A 21,290-nucleotide genomic window follows, 5' to 3' on the forward strand; every position below is an offset into this window, starting at 1 on the left:
TCGGATACTTTGACACAAAGCTCAGGTTCTACACCGTACAACATATACATCTGGTTGTATAGTCCATGAATTGGATATCGTCTCCCACTAATTTAGTGGGAGACATAATAGGGAAAAAAGAAATTTAGTGGGTCCCTCAACCCATCATGCGAGAGGTCTCTTAATAACGCTATTGAGAGACCGTCTCTCCGAAGTTGTTGTGATATGTTAAATAGATATAAAGTTTCTTTTTTTTGGTGTTGACCAGGAGTATCCCCTACCGACAGCTAGACAATCTCCTTCGGGGTACTTAAGGCAATTTAATGGGTTGACCCCTCCCAAGTTTGGCTTTTTCATTCGCAAGAGTCAGGAATCAAACCCTTGACCACTTGTTTAAGAGATGAGAGCCCTTACCACTCACACCAGTCAACTTTGATAAACTTTCTCTTAATTAACATGGAGATGCGTGTGTTCGAAGACTTATGGTTTTATTTTTGAAGTGTAAACACTTTTGATCTTAATTAAGTTTCTAATTAGTACTTAGACCTTGTTTCTGCATTTGGTTATCTTATTATAACACAATTATTATCATGTTTCATGTATTTTTTTGGGTGACGAGGAAATTAATCCACAGTAATTGTGTTTGGTGCACACATTTGAGAAACTCTCAGGTATACGAGATAGCCTGTAAATAAACCACATATAGTACTAGGTAAGCCGCTACCTTTGCTTCTCTTAATTATTAAAGCTACTAGTTTGAGTGTACGAACTTCTCATACAACAGTGCATCTTGCTTCAGACCATTGGTCTGAAATAAGACGGACAACATGTTATCATTTGACAGTAAAATATTTGTATTTTTATGATAACATGTTACCATTATTTTTTCCACTATTTTCAGGGTAAAAAGTGACACCTCTAATAATACACAAAATAACATTTTGTAGATTCACTGCTTACATTCTCTTAAAAAATGACAACATTTTATCGGTCTTATTTCAGACGGGAGAACTGCCCGTCTGAAATAAGACTTTGCGCTCATACAAATGTCTCTATATGATAGAATTGAAGAGCTAATCAAGCCTTAATTTGAGCTTTCGAAATGATAGAAAAAAACAACCACCAAAATCTAAAGATTGTAAATTTGCAAGGAACATTGTTGATTTATACTCCTATAATCACATTATTTGAAACATCCATTTTTAATTTGTTAATATTTATTACATTATGAACCCACATTTGCCATTAAAAATGTACGGAGTAATTTTCAACATAAATATAAATCAATACTAGAATTATCATTATAGTGAAAATCAAAATGCAGGAGTTGAGAGGTCCCGGGTTCGACTACCAACTTGAACGATGATCATTTGGTCACTGCAGCCCCGAAGAGGGTGACTTACATGGTCCATGTGGTGGTGCGGGAATGCATGGGCCCGGGGAATTCAACCCCCTTGTTATCCAAAAAAAAAAAGAAAAAAAAAATGTAACCACAACAATGGTATAGGCAGTGTTACAGCTTATGGTAACTGGTTTTTCAATAATGAACACATTTAACTGTAAAATGATTACAAAATCTCGTCTTATTATTTCAGACCAAAAAGGTCTGTCTGAAACAAGACGCATTGCATCAACTAAACGATCCCTTATACAGTACTCATCCGAATCAAGAACTCGGACAACATTTAGAATTATTTTTTTAAAGATTATTCAACATAAAGAAATAAATCATGGCCACCCTAGTTGCTCCCAAAAGTTGTCAAGACTCTCAAGACTTTCAGTCATTTCAATGTCAAATGCATTGTTGTTTCCTTCAATAGTAGCACCCCCTGAGTTAGAGCTATTATCATCAGTTGAAATTGTAGGGGTATTCATGTAATTTTGTGTAGTTTGAGTCCCACTTCCTTGTCCAACTTCAATTTGTTGAATATTATTATCAAAAATCATAGTAGTATCGTCTTGTGGTGCATGAACGTTGTTGTTTAGCAACGGTGTTGTTGTTGTCGTCGTCGTCGTCATTCCTGGTGGTCGTCGATCAAATGCTCGAGCGCAACCCGAGGTTACGTAAACTCTGCATAAACTCAGCTCATGCCTCAACTGCAACAAATTAAACACAAATTAAATTATGTATTAATTATTATGTTAACACAAATATTTGTGCAAGACTGTTTTACAAATACTATACGGAGTATTACTGTAGAACAGTCTTACACGATACTTAACTCTTATGTTAATGGCCCTAAATGTCTGAATATCTCTTGTTTTGACTTTTAAAATCTGAAAATACCTTACATGACAAACATATGACTAGTAGTGTATTAATTTTTTTAATTAAAATTTTGTATTTTATAGCTTGAAGGCTATTTAATCAATCATACTTTAATTTTTGTTTGTTAATTGTTTGGAATTTGGATGATTGAAAAATCCAAATTTAAAAGAAATGTTTGGAACTTCACCACGATTGATATACTATATCCTCTATACACATAATTCTTAATTTTTAAAATCGATTTTTCTAATGCGTTGCTTTAGCTTAAAATTAAAACCTATATAGAAAAGGAAAAGATTACCAACAATAATATTCACTAAATATTTTTTGTAAATATTTCTTTATATAGATTTTTTAAAATGTGCCCTAATGGCACTCGTTGAAAAATTGTGTCGCAATATGCGAGTACAATTTTAAGACGTAATACTCCGTAGTATTAAGACGTAATTAAGTACCTTTGGGACAAAAGAGCCAGATGATGAGTTAAAATTGTTGTCTTCTTGAATGATGGCTTTGTATTCATTCATCTTCCACTTAGTTTTCCTACCATTAGGAGCTTTACCTTTGTAAAACACCATGGTTTTCTTAACACCAATGGCTTTATTATTGGAGGAGTACACGATGCTAGGTGACCCGGTGGCCTTCCAATACCCGGTTGTGGTGGTTCGAGTTGGCCTCCCTCCTCTCGCTTCTCGCTCTTGTTGTGGCATGAAGAAGAACCATTGCTCTCTTTCCTTATGACTTAACTTGCTTGCTTGTTCTATTAATTCATAATATATAATTAGGAAATTATAGTGATATAATTAAAAACAACGTTTTATTAAAACAAAGTTAATAAAATAATTTTAGTAAAACCGACAATCTTATACAGAGTAAAAAGTGTTGAAAAATCTCTTTTCTAACTCTTAATACAAAATTACTAATAGTAAATTTTATAATAAAATTTCAAATGGAGTTAAATACCAATAGTATAATTATTAAATTCTCTAATATTCTTATCTAAAAAACCGCGCATTTGCGCGGGATCTATACTAGTTAGTTGTTAACTAGTATAGATCCCGTACGAATGCGCGATTTTTTAGATAGGAATATTAAAGAAAATGCGAAGTAACAATTATAAACCCTAATATTTAACTCAATTTGATATTTAATTGTAAAATTTATTATTATTAATGTTTTGTATTAATCGGTGGAAAAGTAAAGTTCGGTATAATCCAGTTGTAGATATAATATAATGAAAGCCCAATTACAAATATAATATAATAAAAGCCTAATTACATATATATGATATAAAGAAAGCCCAATTATAGCCAAATTCATTTATGCGGGAAAATTTGGAGATTTCTTATTCTTTCAGTAGAAGAGGAATTAATAATTAATTAAGATCTATGTTGTTTACTTTAACTATGGAAAATAAGCCCTTTAAATGCAATGCATTATATTACAAAAACACATCGATTAACTCATGGCTATAATACAATGTGAGCTAGATTTCGATGCAGTTTTGATCCACCAAAAGGGCGAAGTTTAGTGGTTTAAACTTTTTGTGAAAATTCCAAGACTCCTTTAAGAGCAATCTCGTGGGAGTTATTTATGACTTGAAAATATATACTCTGTATGTATTTAAGTGATTTAAGTGAAAGCATACGTTTGTACTTTGCTAGTTTTGAAAAAATGAAGCTAGTAGTTACATTGGCCTTTTTTTTTTTTTTAAAAAAAAAAAAAATTTAACATTTAACCTCAAACCCTACTATTTTGGCACCCAACATTTATTTATTTTGACTTTGGTTTTGAGGGTATTCTAATTTTTTAACGTGCGTTCTAAGAACACATATTAAGAACCCATATGAGAAAAGATAGATTTCTCATAATTATTTCATTAAAAATGGTTACTATTGTGTATATATATAAATTAAACCTGGAAGTTTGCATGGCTCGAAGTTGTAGATGTCGATGGTGGGGATAACTCGATCAACCTCGGGTTTATGAGAATTGAGTTTGTTGTGGAGGTAGAAGGAAATGAGCTCTTCCTCGGTCGGGTAGAACCGATAACCAGGTGGAAGTTGATGCTCCATTTCTATAAAAACAACTTAGTTTTTTTAAATATGTTTTAAAACTCTTTATTATTATTAGCTTGCTTGCTAGCAAATTAATATGTTTAAATGTAAGTAAGTAGTTGTTCAAATTGTATGTTATATATATATACAATGATAATTTGGGTAATAAATATGAAAAGTTTGGATAATTAAGCCATGATAATGAGTAGAAGAAGACGAAGATGTGTGGCCTGAAACTTCCACGCGGTTGTATGAAGTAGAAAAGGAGAGGGTGTTGTCTCTTGTCCTAACATCTTCAAATTACCAAGTTTCTTTGAACTAGTCAGCTCTCTTATTTTTTATTTCTTTATTCACAATCTCACATGCTACATAAACACTTAATTAAGTGGTAAATGATTTTTCAAACTTAATTAGAGGTATATAGTATATTGCGAATGCAGCCGTGTTAAAATTCATAAGTGAATTTTTTTATCGGTGTATTGATCATACTTGGTAAAGATGAAAGTGGGTCGTGGGTCGTGCCTCGTGCCTTGGAGAATGCGGTTCGTGTCTTATCGTGTCGGTGAATGAAATGACGGGTTAGGCACGACTCATAGCGTTTCATGACGTGCTTAGGCGCATATCTAAGCAATTCTTACTGATCCTACACTTCAACCTTATTTCTTTGTATTTTATTTGGGTGTGCCGAAGCTAGAGGTGGACATTGGGCTGGGCTGGATCGGGCTGGTGCGGGCCAAGGGCGAAATTTAAATTTGGTTTTTTGGTCGGGCCGACACGTACTATAGGGGCGGGCTAGGCGGTTGAGTTACAATTTTTTAAAAAAAAAAAAAAAACGAAAAAAAACCAACACTAGCACGACCAGTAGGGCTTTGTGCCAGACTTGCCATGTCTTGTGGCCACTGCCAAGCTAAATTAAGCCGTGTGACAGTGTTGGGCCGGGTCGGGCCGGGCTGGCCCGCTATGTTGTCCACCTCTAGCCGAAGCATATAGTGCCTAGGTATGCATAGTGTTATACCTAAGCTACGCACGGTCTTCTTTCTCAAACTTTAGCCGATGCACGACCCACGGTCAATGGCGTGTCGTACCAAATGGGTTATGGAGTATGCTGGAGCGTGTCTAGACCTGGTGAATGCGTCAACCGAGTCGGGTCGGGTTCAGGTCAAGCCAGCTCAGGTCGGTTCAATTATGGGTTTGTTGGATTCGGGTCGAGTCGAGTTATTTCGGGTTCGAGTTTTGAGTTTGGGTGTCCGGTCGGGTTCAGAACTCTATTATTCGGCTCGGTTCATTCGGGTCAGTTTTGTCAGGTATAGGTGTGACAGACTGACAGACTGCGTGTCCAGTTTCATCTCTACTACTTGGTTCAATTCGGACTAAACCGAACGGTATATGCAAAAAAAAAAAGTGAGATTTTTATTGCCCCACTGGTCCTACAGACCTGATTAAAATTTAGACTTATCATACTTTCTCATTTCATTGAATTCTATACGTTTGCTTTTTGGGCACTATTCATAAGTTGGGAGAATCTTCGATATAACTTCTAATATACTCTCTCTCATCCAAACCAAAGGTAATACTTCTTCAATATAATACTCCTCAGATATATTGGAGAAGTGTTATCTTTGGTTTGGATGGGAAGGAGTATAGAATAAAAAATAGTCATGTGATCTTGTTTAAATTGTCATACCGAGTACATTGTGAATATCAAATTTTTATAATTTTGATTAATATGTAACTAAACATATGAACAAAAGAAAACGAGCATTGATACACATGTATAAAACAAATTTATAAAATTAAATGGAATAAAGAAATATGATATACCCAAAAAAAAAAAAAAAAAAAAAAAAAAAAAAGATAAAAAGTTTTTGTATGGTGAAAATCTCATGTATAACAGAGATAAAGGAGTACAAATTATGAAAACAATTAGTCTCACTTTAAATGGGTATATCTGTCAAAGATAACGGAGTACAAATTATGAAAATAATTAGTCTCACTTTAGACTTTAGACGGGTACATCTGTCTAAAGTGTAGACGGGTCAAATATGTCACCATTATATAATAAGACAAAGTGGTGACATCTCACTTGCTGTTTGTCTTATTATGAAAGTGGTGTGATATTTGACTCGTTTATAACTTTAGACGGATAATGTCTATTTAAAGTGAGAATTTATGTTATGAAAAACCGAGTGCAATGAGGATTACTTATTTTATTTCCCTTTCCTAGACACCCCTATACCAAACATCCTTTTAATTGATTAAAAGCAATATTAAATTTATGTTCTAAATTTAAGAAAAAAGCCAATTAATTTGAGAAAATTGATATAGGAGTACCACTTTTGCATCAAAAAAAAAACACTTGTGAAATAGCTGTAAAAAAAAACAATGTGAAAATAGCTGTAAAATTTCCGATTTTTCCGGCGATCAAAAATGTGAAAAAAGCTGTGAAAAAAACAATGTGAAAATGTAGGAATAATCCCTAGAGTGTCTTATATTGCGAATGATGACGCCAGTGTTGCCTCATTGAGTCAATGAGACATTGAGTGATGCAATGGGTTACGTATTTTGCCTTCTCTACTATCTTACAACCAGTTGTATAATAATATTGTACAACCACCTCAAAGTTGTTGAGCTATTACACAAAGTTGTTGAGCTATTTTACAAGTTATTGAGCTATTTTACGAAGTTATTAAGTTTAATAATTATTCTGTTAAGCACAATAACTTTGTACCATAGCTCGATAATTTTGTTAATAAAGCTCGACAACTTTATAACAAAGCTCAACTACATTGAATAAGTTGTATATACAACCAGTTGTATAATACATTAATTGTAGTCTAATTAGTAATGACTCCTTTTATTCTCGGTATAAAAATACGATAATTTTTGTATAAAACCGTTAACACAAATATTTTTATAAAATCAAGTGATATTTTATGTTAGTTAACTTCATTTAAATAACTCCCACCAACAACTACTTTTCTATGATAATGGCATCACATTTTTCTTATAAAATTTTACAATTTTATGTAAAATCATTTTACATAAGATTTACTGTACTCATAAAATCAAACGTTTCTTAAGAAATTCACGTTTAAATTATGAGGTTTCCGCACTCTATAGTCTATATGATGTAGGAGTAATTTTATTCATAGCCTTAGTAGTAATGAATTGCGAATTTTAGGAGTTTAAAAGGGAATGAATTTGAGTTTGAACTAAATTAACATCCCCTATTTACTAATTGAATAGGTGATCTCACAAGTTTTCCCTCCAAAAAGTATCTTTTTTAATTAAGAAAGTTATTGATAATTTAATTTTATTCACTAAATTAGGAAATTAATAATTATAATGTATTTTATTATATATTTCTTTTCATTAAAATTAATCTTCATCAATATATATAATTTTCACTAAATACTAAACTATAATATTTTAATTAAAGTATACACAATATAAAACTATAAACCATTAGTTTTGTGGTATAAAAAAAACTTTTAAAAAAAAAAATATATTTAATTACATTACTCAATTCACTTTGATTAATTTTCAGTTTTAATTTTTTTTGCTCGAAACATATAAAACTAGAAAAATGAACAATTAATGAGATACCACTATTATTTTACAGTTCAATTTTACTCAATTTTCTTGAATGATTTTACGGCTTTTTTTCTCATATTAATATATAACTAGTGTTGATCCCGTACAATTTGTACGGTTTCTTCTAGATAAGGGTTTTAGAGAGTTTCGCAATTATGGTTAATATAAGATCGATTATAAACGTTGACAATCCGCGTTAGTGTTGAAAAATACTTAAAACAAATTAATGATTATAATTATAAAAATTAAGATATGTGTATGTGAAATATCAAATTTTAATAGGCAAAAGATAACCAACGCCCCGGGGGCAGTGGTTAAGAGCCTTCCTTCTGACAATATCTTTAATTAATTAATTATCTTTCCTAAAATTAAGAAATAGCCAATTCCATCCTCCAATCAAAGGCAAGACAAACAAAATTATCGCCATTTACTGGGTTCGGTTTATAGTTAGAATATAATTCGGTATATTTTTTTCGGTCCGTTTTTTTTAAGACCATTGCTTTTGGTCTGAAATAAGACGGGTAACATGTCATCATTTTACAATAAAATGTTGTTATTTTTTGATAACATGTTACCATTATTGTTCACATCATTTTCAGGGTAAAAAATGACACCTCTAGTCATAACATTTTGTGAATTAATTGGTTACATTTTCTTTAAAAATGGCAACATTTTATCCGTCTGACAAATAAGACCAAAAGTGTCCGCCTGAAACAAGAATTTGTGTATTTTTTTATTTAAGGTGAAAGATTTTTATGCTACATAATTTTTCTATAGATTATTTCTATATAATAGCCAAATATAGAATGTCTGATTCCTTACTAAAATATTTGAGCGGGAAAAAGTTTAGAATTCCTTATTCTTTTACTAAAATATTTGAGCGGGAAAAAGTTTAGAATTCCTTATTCTTTTAGTTTAAGGGGGATGACGTGAGATATGAATTTTTTTTTTTTTTTTTTTTGTACATAAATATAAAAAATTCATGAGGTGTTAATTTATAGAGTTATGATTTAGTAATACAAAAATAAGAACTCTATAAATACAAGCTCGTTGCAGATGACTCAACAAGGGGTATAATATCCGACGGTTCAGATTGGCACCGTAAGGTGCAATGTGGTGATGGTCCTCAAGTGAATTTCTTCTCATGCACGTTGGGATATTCTCACACATGCGTAAAATTAGAGTGAGGAGATTAGTTTATACTACTCCTATCATTCAACTCCACTTTACAAGTTTCTTTTATCACGTTTGCCGACGAAGCTTTTACACGATAAATATCATTAGCTGCGTATTTGCAAAAATTATAAAAGTTAGATATTTTTAATGTACTCTTAATGACGAATCAAATAAGATCCCACATGAACATATTTTCACTTATGTATCGAGAGAAAATTGAAGTTGAATGTCCGCTTGTGAATAGTGCGCAAAATAGAAAGTTGCAAAGTGGAGTTGAATGGAGGGAGTAATAGACTACCCTTCCTATCACCAATTGGCTTTATAATAAAACCTCACTCGCTTGTGGGCCAATTCTCTTGCACCTACTTCTATAAGGATGACGGTGTGATGGCGTTTGGAGCGGTGGGGGAGGAGTTTAGTAGATGGCGGATTGTTTTGGATAGGGTAACGACGAGAAGGTGAAGATGGGTAGGAAGGATTCACCGGCGCTAGTTGTGGAGCTGTCTCGATCATGGCGGCGGGAGGGCGGCAATGTTGGGTTGTAAGTTTTTTTTCAAGGAAATCATTGTAAAGCGAGCAAAAAATCCAATTATCCAAACCGATCTAGCACTTCAGATCGGATATCCGATCCGTGATCTGCCCTAGTTAAACGCATCAGGAAAGGCTATCATGATGGCGGTGGGAGGGCGGCAATGTTGGGCTGGAAGTTTGTTTCGAGGAAATCAGTGCACTACAGTTAGACGCATCAAGAAAGACTTAATTAGAAACTTTTTTTTTATTTTTGACAATCTAAATTAGAAACTTGGTGCAACAACAAAAGGGGAAAAGTAGCAAATAAACCCCACACGTTTGCTCCTATGTGCATCTTGCCCCCATAACTTTTAGTAAGTGCAAATTAACCCCATAACTTTAATTATTGGTGCAATTTACCTCCTTTTAATTTGTTGGGCTGATATTTAATACTTTTCTTTTTTCCATTGATTTTCCAATTTTATAAAAAAATTGGTATATTAATTATGGACTAATCTACCCTTCCCAGTTCCCACACTTTACCCTTAGACCTTAACTGCTTAAAACTCAGATCAATTTTCTTCCTTCTCGGCTGTATACTACAGGTCCACTACTGCTCCTAACTAAAGGTGCTACAACAACCTCCACATATCTCCACCAGACCACCACTGATATAACCCTCCAATAGCAACCGTACACACTACCTCCTGGGCTCCTGACCACCCGTACTCGCACAGTCGCACTACACTGAGGCTATACGTAACACCCATGACCCATCCCCGTCGAATCCGACCCATCCATTCGAACAACATCCCCTTTTCTGAGGTTTTCAATGACAGGAAGGTGAATGGTGATTTATGTTGCTGGGTCGGTTTCAATTGGGATGAGAATGTGGTACTGTTGTCATCGGTAAAGAATGGCAATTTTCTTCGTGGTTGATGGTGATTTTGATCTTACCTCAGTTTGCAGTGATCAGCCGTAGGTGTTGTAGTGGTCGGAGCCTCGGAGGGAGGCATGTGGTGATGTGGTGATAAGAAGAGGGTAAAATTGAGTTTTAACAAATAAATAATAAATATGTGGTTTAATAATATTAATAAATTATGACAATTTAATTTTCATTTTTAAATAATACAAAATTTTTATTGTAGAATTGATTTGCACCATTTGGTAAACTTGTGGGGCTAATATGCACATGTTCAATGTCGTGGGGGTAATTTGCACGTAAGAGTAAACGTTTGGGGGTTATTTGCTACTTCCCCACAACAAAAGTAGTTAAAACAAGTTGGGGTCAAAGAAAAACAGATATCGCCGTCACAAATGAGAATTTGTCAAGAATAATTATGTGAAGCACACTCTATTTCACACTACTTTAGAACTTTGGTTAACCAAGAACTTTGGTTCTACAGAAAACTTGAAAAATCACAGAATTTAGTGGTTACACTAAATCATCCATTATGTTAATGGGTAATGGTTGATGCCTTGAGATAAATAGTTCTTTGAATTGTATTTCTGCCATGACTTGGGTCAATTTTAGTCCAAAAGCATCCTAGTACAGAGTATTATTCAGTAAACACTCCATATCGACATATCGTAGTATGCCATTCGAACAGCTTCGTGTGCATCGAGCCACAGTCGAGTTGTAAAATCTGATTTTGATTAAATCAAAGGAGGCACAAGGAGTACAAATAAAGGAAAGGAGGATTTGAACCTGTGATTGTGATCTATTGTCCACAAACACCTCCACTTTAATCACCAGCACAGTAGCGTCGTAGCGTCGTAGTGTCGTAGATCAGGTCCAAAGTCCAAACACATTGTCATCCCATATATCTCTACCGTATATAGCCCGTCTCTTCACATCTACGTGGGTATTATCAAATTAAGAAAACAACATAAATACCAGAAACAAACAAAAATGAAATTATGATGATAATCTAAATTAAGTAAACCCGAATTAAATTAAAAAAATAAAAAAATAGAAAAAAAGGTCAGCTTAAATGGTTTGTTACTTATGTGGAAACATCCAAGGACAGGAGTCAAGCAAGGTCATGCTCACCTTGAAAGAGACCCAAAATTTTAGTTCCTGGACTATTTCTGCCTAATTTTGGTCCCTAACGTTAAGGAAAAGTAAGGACCAATTTATGCTTTTTGTCCCTTTATCTCTCTCGTACGCGGAGAGAACAAGTAAACCTGTGGAAAAGTTGTCAAATTTTCCAATAATTATTTGTAAAATCACCGGCATATCTATTAATAATAGTTATTCAGATAAGAATCAAATAATCCAATACCATACTCATTTTTTCCCGATTTGGACCGAGTCTTCTCATCATTAGCATCAACTTTTTCTGTTCAGCATATAGTTGAATAATCAAGGGTGGGGTTAAGTAGGGTCATGATCCAACAAAAAGAATGAAAATCAGTAAATTTTCAGTAAAAAGTAATCTCACAATCATTAAAAGATAGTCACCCCTATGTATTTTAACATTGCAGTAATTATATCTTTACAAAATCAGGATCACTGACTGTAAAAAAGTATGAGGTGTTAAGACGAGATTCAACGCCTATGGTTGAGACAACCCGAGGCAAGAGGCTTATTAGGTGAATGCCAACCAAAGTATATCTTCTCTACATACCTTTTTTTCCCTCTTTAACGATATAAAATAAGGCACAACATCAGTACGATACAGACTCATACAGCATGATACAGGGGGAGATAAGAATCACATAAACCATAGCCTCAGGCTCAAATTTTCCCAATTTAGACGGAGTCTTCTCATCATTAGCATCAACCTTTTCTGTTCATCATATAATTGAATAATCCAGGGCGGACCGGGATGGGGTAAGTAGGGTCATAAGACTCATAATCCAACAAAAATAAATCAAGAATTTCCATTAAGAAGTATCAACAAAATCATTTAAAATTGTGAAGTAGCTGTAACAGTTTCAAAATCTAGACCTAGGTATATATTCAAACCCTAGCTCCGCCACTACCACACCTCCACTGGCTCATCCTGAAACGAGACATAAATGATATGCATCCATAGGACAATTGAGGAGGAGGAGATTAGCTTAGCGGCTACTTCGTGTTATAGAGATGAGGCAAATAGCAAGGGAATAATCTCCATTAAAAAAAAGGACAGGAACATGGAACCTTACCAAACTGTTTGAGAAGAAGTCTGATTCCAGTGATCCAGCAATCGATGCTGAATTTAGCTTTTTTATATCTGCAAAAAAAAGACTAACAAACTATGGATTAAGGAAAAAGGGAAAAAATCCTATCCAAAACCAATGTCGAGAATTATCTGGCTGGACACTCTCAGAACAAGGCCTTCTTAACAGAGCATCAGGGTGACCTTTAAAGACGCACAATCAGCTATCTTCATCAATCATCAAACATACCCAAGAGACTCAGACTGTCCAACACTTCCCCATCATAAAATATACTGATAAAGTTCATACAACAGACAATCACAAAAGAAGTAGTGTGCCAGTGCAGCTTCCATCCACCACACCCTTCGACTGTATTCAGAATTCAGACTTTTGAAGTTGCCACTCTTGCCAGGAAATAAGATGGTATTTGCCGAGCTCAACAATTCATAAATCCCTATCAGAATTCCAACAAGTCTTCTATGAAACGATCTCATAAACCAAAGTCCTTGTGTACTCATTAATTAATAAGGGTTAATGAGTTGGTCATGTAAGACCGTCTCATGTAAATTTTTATGTCGCAATAAACTGGGTGGCTAGGATTTCACTTAGGATAGGATTTTCTTTCTCCTAAATCGTATCTGTTCTGATCCTCTAATATATGGAGCACACTTCTACTATAAAAAAATAAAGCCTCATAATGCATGTCAAGTCCACAGATTTGGTGATATGATGACAACCCCCTGGCCTAACGGTGAAAAATTTTATAGCCAAATTGGGGTCATGGATCCAAGTATCCAACCACCTTGGAATCTTGACTCGCTCCTTCCTTTAAATACAGTAGCCCGTTTGTGTTTCATCGAAGAGCATTGCAGAATAGCAAAACACCGAAAACACCAAAAAATTAAATCCAGAGCGCCCATGAGCTGTAATAATGCATAGCTCTGTGATTATTAATCAGCAACGCATTTATGCATATCTCCTGCAGGCCAGAGTATGTACTAACCTTGACCTAAGTGAATAAGAGGTGAGCAAGCCACACTGTTTCTTCCATAGATTCAGAGTCAACTTTGTATTCACACCTAAGCCACTTTAAAATGTCACGACCGATGCCTCTCAAAACGAAAGAACACACTCCATATCTTCAATTGGTATGTATCTCCGGGATTATCTCAAGTACACGCCGCACAAACCCCCATACCCTTAGACAAATTCCATATGTTGACCGTCAGCTTCCTTGTGATCAAAGCTAAGTTGAAAAGCACACAACACCCATGAAGAGTATTCACATCAAACAGTAACGATCTACATTCAAAGCGCCTCTTTCGAACAACCTCCTGGTTTTCTTTTCCTTTTACATATTTCTATCTGAGTGATGTATAGAAGGATGGAAATAGCACCACCACCACCACCACCACCACCACCAACATTAGCTCGCTACTCTTAAAATTCTCTCCTATAGCATGGTGATGGGGAGTTCGACATATGCAGCTCTAGCTTGATTAGAAATCACCAATAGTTTTGTTCCAGACGAGCAGAACAGTGAAATAAAATAGAGTCGCGAACCAAAGGTACTACCTCGGTTTGCAACAAATATTTATGTATGCTTTTGGATCAGGTTTCTCACGTAAGCTTATAATTGAACTAGAGTATCCACAATTCCACAGTTGTTCCTTACAACTCAAAACATGAAATGTAAACAACCGGAGGAGACAACCATAATTTCACTAATGGAATGTAAACTATATTTAGGCCTTGTTTGGATAGGAAAAAAGGAGGGAAAGGAAGGGGAGGGGGAAGGAGGGAAGAGAAAAGAAGGGAAGGGGAGGGAAGGAAGAATGGAGGAGATGATTTTCCCTCCAAATCTTGCCTATGTTGGTGGGGAAATAATTTGCCTTGTAGGAGGGAAATGGAGGGATCCATTTTCCCTCCCCTTCAAATCCCTCTACCTTCATTTTGCTAACCAAACAATGGATTTCTCATCCTTCCAATTCCCTCCCCTCCCTTTCCCTCCAAATCCCTCAATCCAAACACACCCTTAGGGACAGACGGAGCAATACTGAGAGTCCGCCATTTAGCGATGTTCCTCCTAGATAAACAAAGCAGAAGCCGGTATATTGCATTGTCGGAAACAATTGTAATTCCTTGTCTAATCAACTGCATCTACTTAACAAAACCCGACTTCAGGCGAAAAAAAGGTTGACAAGCATCAATGCCACAAAACAATCGAAATTAAGCATCAATAAAACTCGAGAAAACAACAATGTTGATGAATATTCATAGACATTCTCATAAATATGCATACATTTAAAATTGAAATTGATCAATGTATATAATTGATCAATCAAATAAAATGAACAAATAAATAAAATCACTCAACAAATGAACAATTGTCTACAGTTCCGGAATCAATCAAAACTCTCACTCAACAAGAACACAAAAACCTAATCCCTACGAAAAAACTCGTCGCGAAAACTCGTCAATCAATCAATCAATCAATCAATCAACCAATCAATAATTCAATCAATGAAGCCAGTTTGACGAAACACAGCGTTGCGAACCTGACGAAGATCTCTCCCTTTCAAAGTCCTTCCAGCACCTTCTAAAACCGAACAACTCAACACCGGAGTCTCCCTCAACCGCCTAGCAACCATCTCATGCGGCGGCATCATGACGTCATCATCACCGTCTTCCTGAATATCATCAAAACCACACGCACCGACGCGGCGCGTGGGGATGAGATGATTAGAAGGCAATGAGAAGGTATGACGGAGTTCGGAAGAAGGAGAGAGGGAATTGGGATGCGGAAGGATGGAGATTGTTCTAGAAGAAGGTTGAGGTGAGGGTAAGGGTAATGCGGCGAGGATGCCGGAGGGTGAAGGGAGGTCTAGTTTGAAAGAGCGTTGGGTGCGGAGCGGCGGTGGTTTTGGACGGGTGGTTGTTGTGGTGGGGGAAGGGATTGGGGAGGTGAAGAAGAGATCGGATTCGGAGAAGTCGGGTTCGGTGGTGGTTGTTGTGGTGGTGGTGGGAGGGGAGAAGGTGGTGGTGAGGAAGTGGGAGGATGAATGGCGACGACGGCGTTGACGAGGGTCCATTTTGACGGTTGCTTTATGGAAGCGGAGGGGAAGGGAGGTTGAGAGTTGGTGAGAATGTGAGATTGAAAAGGGAATTTCGGGAGGAGGTGGGGTCTCAGGTGGTTGTAGCAGCCTAGCACTCCCAGGGAAGATATTCGGCGAGGATATCGGATGATATTTTTTTTTTTCTGTTAAATTTTAGAAATAATTACATCTACTCCCTCTTATTTTAGATAAACCTTCATATTTATGGGACACTAGAATTAAGAAGAGGGATTAAAATAAGGTAAAGTATTATACGGAGTAGTGGGGTTTGGTAATTGGAGAGAGGGAAGGTATTGTGAGGTATTATTGTGGGTTGGGTGATTAAAATAAGTATTGTTGTGGGTTAAGTTGATTAAAATAAGTATTGTTGTGGAGCGAGGTGGGGTAAAGTGATTAAAACAAGTATAAAACTTTACTAAATAAGGAAATAGGGAAGGTATTGTGAATAGATGAAAAAAGAAAGAGGGAAGTTTATGTAGAATAGGAGGGAGTATTTATTATTTTCGGAAAAAATTCACGTGATACCCTCAAACTTTGTCATTTTGCAGTTGTATCCAACTTTTTAAAGGGTGTTTGGTTGGAGCTTTTGAAATGGATTTGAATGGAGTTAGATACCCAATGGATTCTAACTCCACTTCAACCGCTTGAAATCTCATACCCACCCTCCTATCTTGGATTCAAACTTCATTCCTCCCTTCTACAATTTATGGTGAACCAAACAAGATTAGACAATATAAATTTAAAACCTCATACTACTCTACTATCAAACTCCATTCCATTTCATTCCAACTTGTTGAACCAAACGACCCCTAAGTTTGTGCACAAGATATCTTTGATATTTGATTTTTCAAGCACAACGTGCCCTTTTTATCGTTCTTAAGATTTTCAATTGAGCATAAATCATAGATTAAAAATCGGAATTGACTATTTTTTTTTTTTTCAAATTCATTACCACTTCGAGATATATAAATTGATAAAAGAAAAATGGTCATTCGAAAATTTAAGATCGAAGATATGGTTAATTTGAGATTTCCGTTAACAAAAAACCCTATAAAATGTCAGTCGACAATTTTTTTTCTCAAATTGTAAATTATGACGAGATAATCATTTTAGGAAAAAAAATTGGCCAATTCTGAATTTTGGTCTATGAATTATGCGCAAATGAGTTTTTTTATAACGACAAAAATGACATGTTGTGCATGAAAATCAAACATGGAGGGTATCATGTACACAAATTTAAAAAGTTGGATACCATGTGCAAAATGACAAAATTCGAGGGTACCACGTGAATTTTCCGTTTTATTTTTCTATTTTCTTATGGTGTGAGGTTCGAAAACTAGAATGTTGAATGCATAGTTTCGAGCCATGAACATTTCACAAAATTGTTATTTTGAAGGCTTGAACATAACAAGTTTTAATCAATAGGCTTCAACCTTGCGGGCTAGTCAGCCAGTTAGGAAATGGTTTTTTTTTTTTTACTATTTGGTTTGTGGATCAATTTTTATTTGGCATCAATAGCTTTTTTTTTTTTTTTTTTTTTTTTTTTTTTTTACTTATGTTTATGTGTGGTGGCTTTGGCGTTGGAGAAATTGAGGGTGTTTGGGAGAGAAGAGGTCGTCCCAAGCTCATATGTTCACGTTTGTTATGCAGCGATTATAGGAGGTTTATTAATGCAAAGAAAGTGACAGATCTTTGCAATTGATGGGGCATATTCTGCACCGCTGACCAAGTCAACACACTGAGCAAGGTCAAAGATATCCACAGCAAGTCAACGACTTAGACAGCCTAGCCGATGCATCCCATCGGCCTGCCATGTCACCCGGTCTCGGCGACAACCTCGCCAAAGGGACACATATCCGCGTACTCACATCCAAGATCCTCGGCGGCTGCCATAGGTCCATCGGTCGAGGGTAGAACGATCTTTCCACCGATAGCCACTTGGCCACTTGGCCACTACGTGACAAAAGGTGAAAGCCTATAAATACTCCTCAACCTTCTTTGAGGAAAGGATCCCACAACTTAACCTAAATACACTATTCATCCAGTAATATCTCCTTATCTCTCTACAATACATATCTAGCCAAGTAACACAGCTTAATCCTTTAAGTTTATTGACTTGAGCGTCGGAGTGAGTACGCTTGGCACAAAGCCAAGCCCTCGCCTCGTTCATTGTTGCGAGAGAGGCCGAGAGGGACGATAGAAGCAAGAAGGGTTCAACTCAAGACATTATTCTACAAGCCACGGGTGGTAACGATACTTGCTGCGGAATTACACCGGAACAATTGGCGCGTCATGGGGAAAGACACTAGAAGCTAGTCACATTCATTCCCAAACAAAAATATACACACAAAAAACCCACCCAAAAAGCTAAGAAAATGTCGAAACAACAAGACGCAGTCGTGACCGACGAAACCGCGTTCTACCATGATGATGCTTTCAACAACTGCGAGTCGTGCGGCCCTCCACCCGGCGGAGTAATCCAACCGAGTTCGGGATGCCAATGATACCCGACACGCCCGCAAAACCAGGTCACCATCATGGGACAGGTGGTTGACGTAGCGAAAACCGAAAAAATGCTCCTGGACCTAATCGCAATACGCCCGCTCACACTCCACGCCGACAAGAGCGGCGGAAGTCGTCCCGAGACTAGGGCCCTAAACGTGACTCCAAGAAATTTGAACGGAGCACTAGGAGAAGCTGACCAAGCCAAGACGCCGGGGGAGCCCAAAGTGGGCGCGGTAGACCTAAGTCCTTCCCGCACTCGTGGGAGGACAGCGTCCCCGCCACACGAACGAGGCTCACCCCGAAGGAGCCAGAGGAGTCCGACTCGGCGGAGGGGAGAAGAAGTCCGAGTCGAAGAAGGAGCCCCTCCCGCTACGGGGGGAGGAGCCAGGTTAGGGATGCGAGGAGCCGATCGCCGCGTGTCGTTCGACACGTGGTTAGGCAGCCCCTCAACGCCTACGTCCTAGAAGTCCCGATGCCAACTAAGCTCAAGTTGCCACCTATTTCATACAAAGGAGATAGTGATCCATCCGACCACGCTGAGGCTTTCGAGTCTTACATGTCGGTATGGGAACAGCCTGATGAGGTCTGGTGCCGAGTTTTCCCAACAACTTTGCATGGGATGGCTCAGAGCTGGTATAAAGGGCTTCCCGACGGCTCGGTGTACTATTACGCCGACACAAAACGCCTTTCTAGCCCAGTACTCTTGCAACAAGAGAAGAGCCGTAGAGACATCTGACCTCCTGACTATCAGACAGGAGGGAGGCGAGTCCCTCCGGAGCTATGTGAAGAGGTTTGATGGAAAGGTCCAGCAGATTCGAGAAATTAATCCCGAGCTGGCGGCCTTCGCGCTGATGAAGGGCCTCCCAAGGGGAGCCTTAAAAAACGAGCTCATCAAGAGCGGAGGCCTGGGCTTGGACGCCGCCAGGAAGTTGGCCGACCAAGCCATCAAGGTGGAAGACTATCACAAGACCTAGGTAGATCCCAGTAAGCCGAGCACTCGAAAAAAGAAGAGTCACGGGCGGACGATCGGGACGAAGGACGCCGCGACAACAACGGTTCGCGGTCCGATGGAAGGCGCCGTGAGAATAATAGATCACGGTCGGACGATCCGACCGGAAGCAAGACTCGGCGGGCGCCGGTGGAATCGAAACGTACCACCGGGCGGTATAGTGATAAAACCCCTCTCGTCGTATCAGCCGCCGAGGTCTTCGTCCTGAGCAAAAACGAGGGCCAGAAGTGGGAGAGACCCCCAAGCCAAAAAGTGACGGTGACACGAGCGATCTTGTGAGTACCACGGCCACACACCGCCATTTAACCAACGACTAGCCATCCGAAGAATGCCATAGAGGAACTGATCCGGAAGGGAAGCCTCGGCAAGTACGTTGCAAAAGGCCAAAAGACTGACGCCGGCAGTTCGGATAAGAAGTCCGTCTTCGAGCGGATAGGAGTGATTCATGTTGTCATCGGGGGCAACGAGAACGGAGGGTCCGCTCATGGGCACAAACGACACCTAAACGAGCTATATCAGGCCATCAACTTTGTGCCCAACTCAGGGATCCCCTCTGCAAATATCCCCGATATGACCATTGGAAGAAAGGACTACGAAGGGGTCATCGCCCCTCACAGCGACCCGCTTGTAGTCAATTTGGACATATCCAACCACCTGGTCAAAAGGTGCCTGATTGACAGAGGCGCATACACGAACATCATGTTTAGAGAGTGCTTTCTCGGCCTCGGCCAAGATCAAGGACTTGAGCCCCCGCACCAACCCCCCATACGGCTTCTCCGGGGCGGCCTGGTGCCGCTGGGATCAATCAGACTCCCGGTGACGTTCGGCGAAAAGAACGCGGCTAAAAACGTCCTAGCTGAGTTCGTGGTCATTGACGGCTCGTCCGCCTACAACGTTCTCATAGGCCGAGTCACCCTGAGCGAGGCCGACGCAGTGATGTCCATCCGGGCCCTAACACTGATGTACGTCTCGGACCGGGGGGAAGCGCATAAGCTCGTCTCCAAAGACGAGAAGGATGAGGTGATCAACATCCAGATAGCTGCCCGAGGATGCAATATGCAATCCCTCAAAGAGGCAAGGAAGTCCGAAAAAGGAAAAGGTCCGTCCTTACAGCAGGAGGGCGACCTCATGGAGACAACTAGTGGCTGACTGGAGAGGTGTGCCTGTGATGAGCCATTAGGGGGTTGGTAGTCTTGTAAAAATCAATGTAGCGGCGGAGGTGTCCAAAACAGCTGTGGACACCCCGACGCATGCCTTTACCTAATAAAAATCATCCAAACCTTCCATCAGAGTGTAAAATTTTCCCACCAGTTATCTATCAAGAAACCGACGCTCACACACCGTCATACCGACAAGAGCGGCGATCGTTGCTGAAGAAATACAAAAATCGTCGCAGGTCACCCCAAGTAGTAGACGCCACGGCAGCCACCCCAAGAGGTAGACTCCGTCGCAGTCACTCCAAGTGGTAGACGCCACGTAACACGCTATCAAGAAACCGACGCCGCTCACACCGTCATACCGACAAGAGCGGCAGTCGTTGCGAAGAAATACAGCGCCGTCGCAGTCACCCCAAGTAGTAGACGCCACGGCAGTCACCCCAAGAGGTAGACTCCGTCGCAGTCACTCCAAGTGGTAGACGCCACGTAACACGCTATCAAGAAACCGACGCCGCTCACACCGTCATACCGACAAGAGCGGCAATCGTTGCGAAGAAATACAGCGCCGTCGCATTCACCCCAAGTAGTAGACGCCACGCAGCGATCACCCCAAGGGGTAGACTCCGTCGCAGATCCTCCAAGTGGTAGACGCCACGTAACACGCTATCAAGAAACCGACGCCGCTCACACTTTGTCATACCGACAAGAGCGGCGATCGTTGCGAAGAAATACGACGCCGTCGATCACCCCAAGTAGTAGACGCCACGGCAG

At 38.6% G+C, this 21,290-nt stretch overlaps 1 protein-coding gene and 1 long non-coding RNA gene across 4 annotated transcripts; both read right to left on the bottom strand.

Moving 5' to 3' along the window:
* Positions 1-1,499: 1,499 nt before the first annotated feature.
* Positions 1,500-4,465, bottom strand: LOC141590867 (NAC domain-containing protein 90). The gene is made up of 3 exons (XM_074411391.1): positions 4,167-4,465; positions 2,704-3,008; positions 1,500-2,076 (listed from the first exon to the last, which is right to left on the bottom strand). The coding sequence occupies exons 1-3, from the start codon at positions 4,321-4,323 to the stop codon at positions 1,708-1,710; spliced, it is 831 nt and encodes a 276-aa protein (XP_074267492.1). The 5' UTR covers positions 4,324-4,465; the 3' UTR covers positions 1,500-1,707.
* Positions 4,466-10,897: 6,432 nt separating this feature from the next.
* On the bottom strand, positions 10,898-16,098 carry LOC141591642 (uncharacterized). Of its 3 annotated transcripts, none has more exons than XR_012520948.1 (4): positions 12,739-16,098; positions 11,876-11,927; positions 11,639-11,772; positions 10,898-11,442 (listed from the first exon to the last, which is right to left on the bottom strand). It is a non-coding gene; the product is annotated as an uncharacterized LOC141591642 (long non-coding RNA). The 3 variants fall into 3 exon arrangements; XR_012520946.1 differs by having other exon boundaries at positions 11,871-11,927; XR_012520945.1 differs by lacking the exon at positions 12,739-16,098 and having other exon boundaries at positions 11,871-12,721.
* Positions 16,099-21,290: the final 5,192 nt, after the last annotated feature.

The sequence above is a fragment of the Silene latifolia genome, chromosome 7, assembly GCF_048544455.1.
Source record: "Silene latifolia isolate original U9 population chromosome 7, ASM4854445v1, whole genome shotgun sequence".
Taxonomy (NCBI): Eukaryota; Viridiplantae; Streptophyta; class Magnoliopsida; order Caryophyllales; family Caryophyllaceae; genus Silene; species Silene latifolia.

Coding starts and splice junctions, on each gene's coding strand:
- LOC141590867 (XM_074411391.1), bottom strand. CDS start 4,323: ATGGAGCATCAACTTCCACCTGGTTATCGGTTCTACCCGACCGAGGAA. Junction 3,009..4,166: donor CGAGCCATGCAAACTTCCAG/GTTTAATTTATA, acceptor ATGAATTAATAG/AACAAGCAAGCAAGTTAAGT. Junction 2,077..2,703: donor CTGGCTCTTTTGTCCCAAAG/GTACTTAATTAC, acceptor AATTTGTTGCAG/TTGAGGCATGAGCTGAGTTT.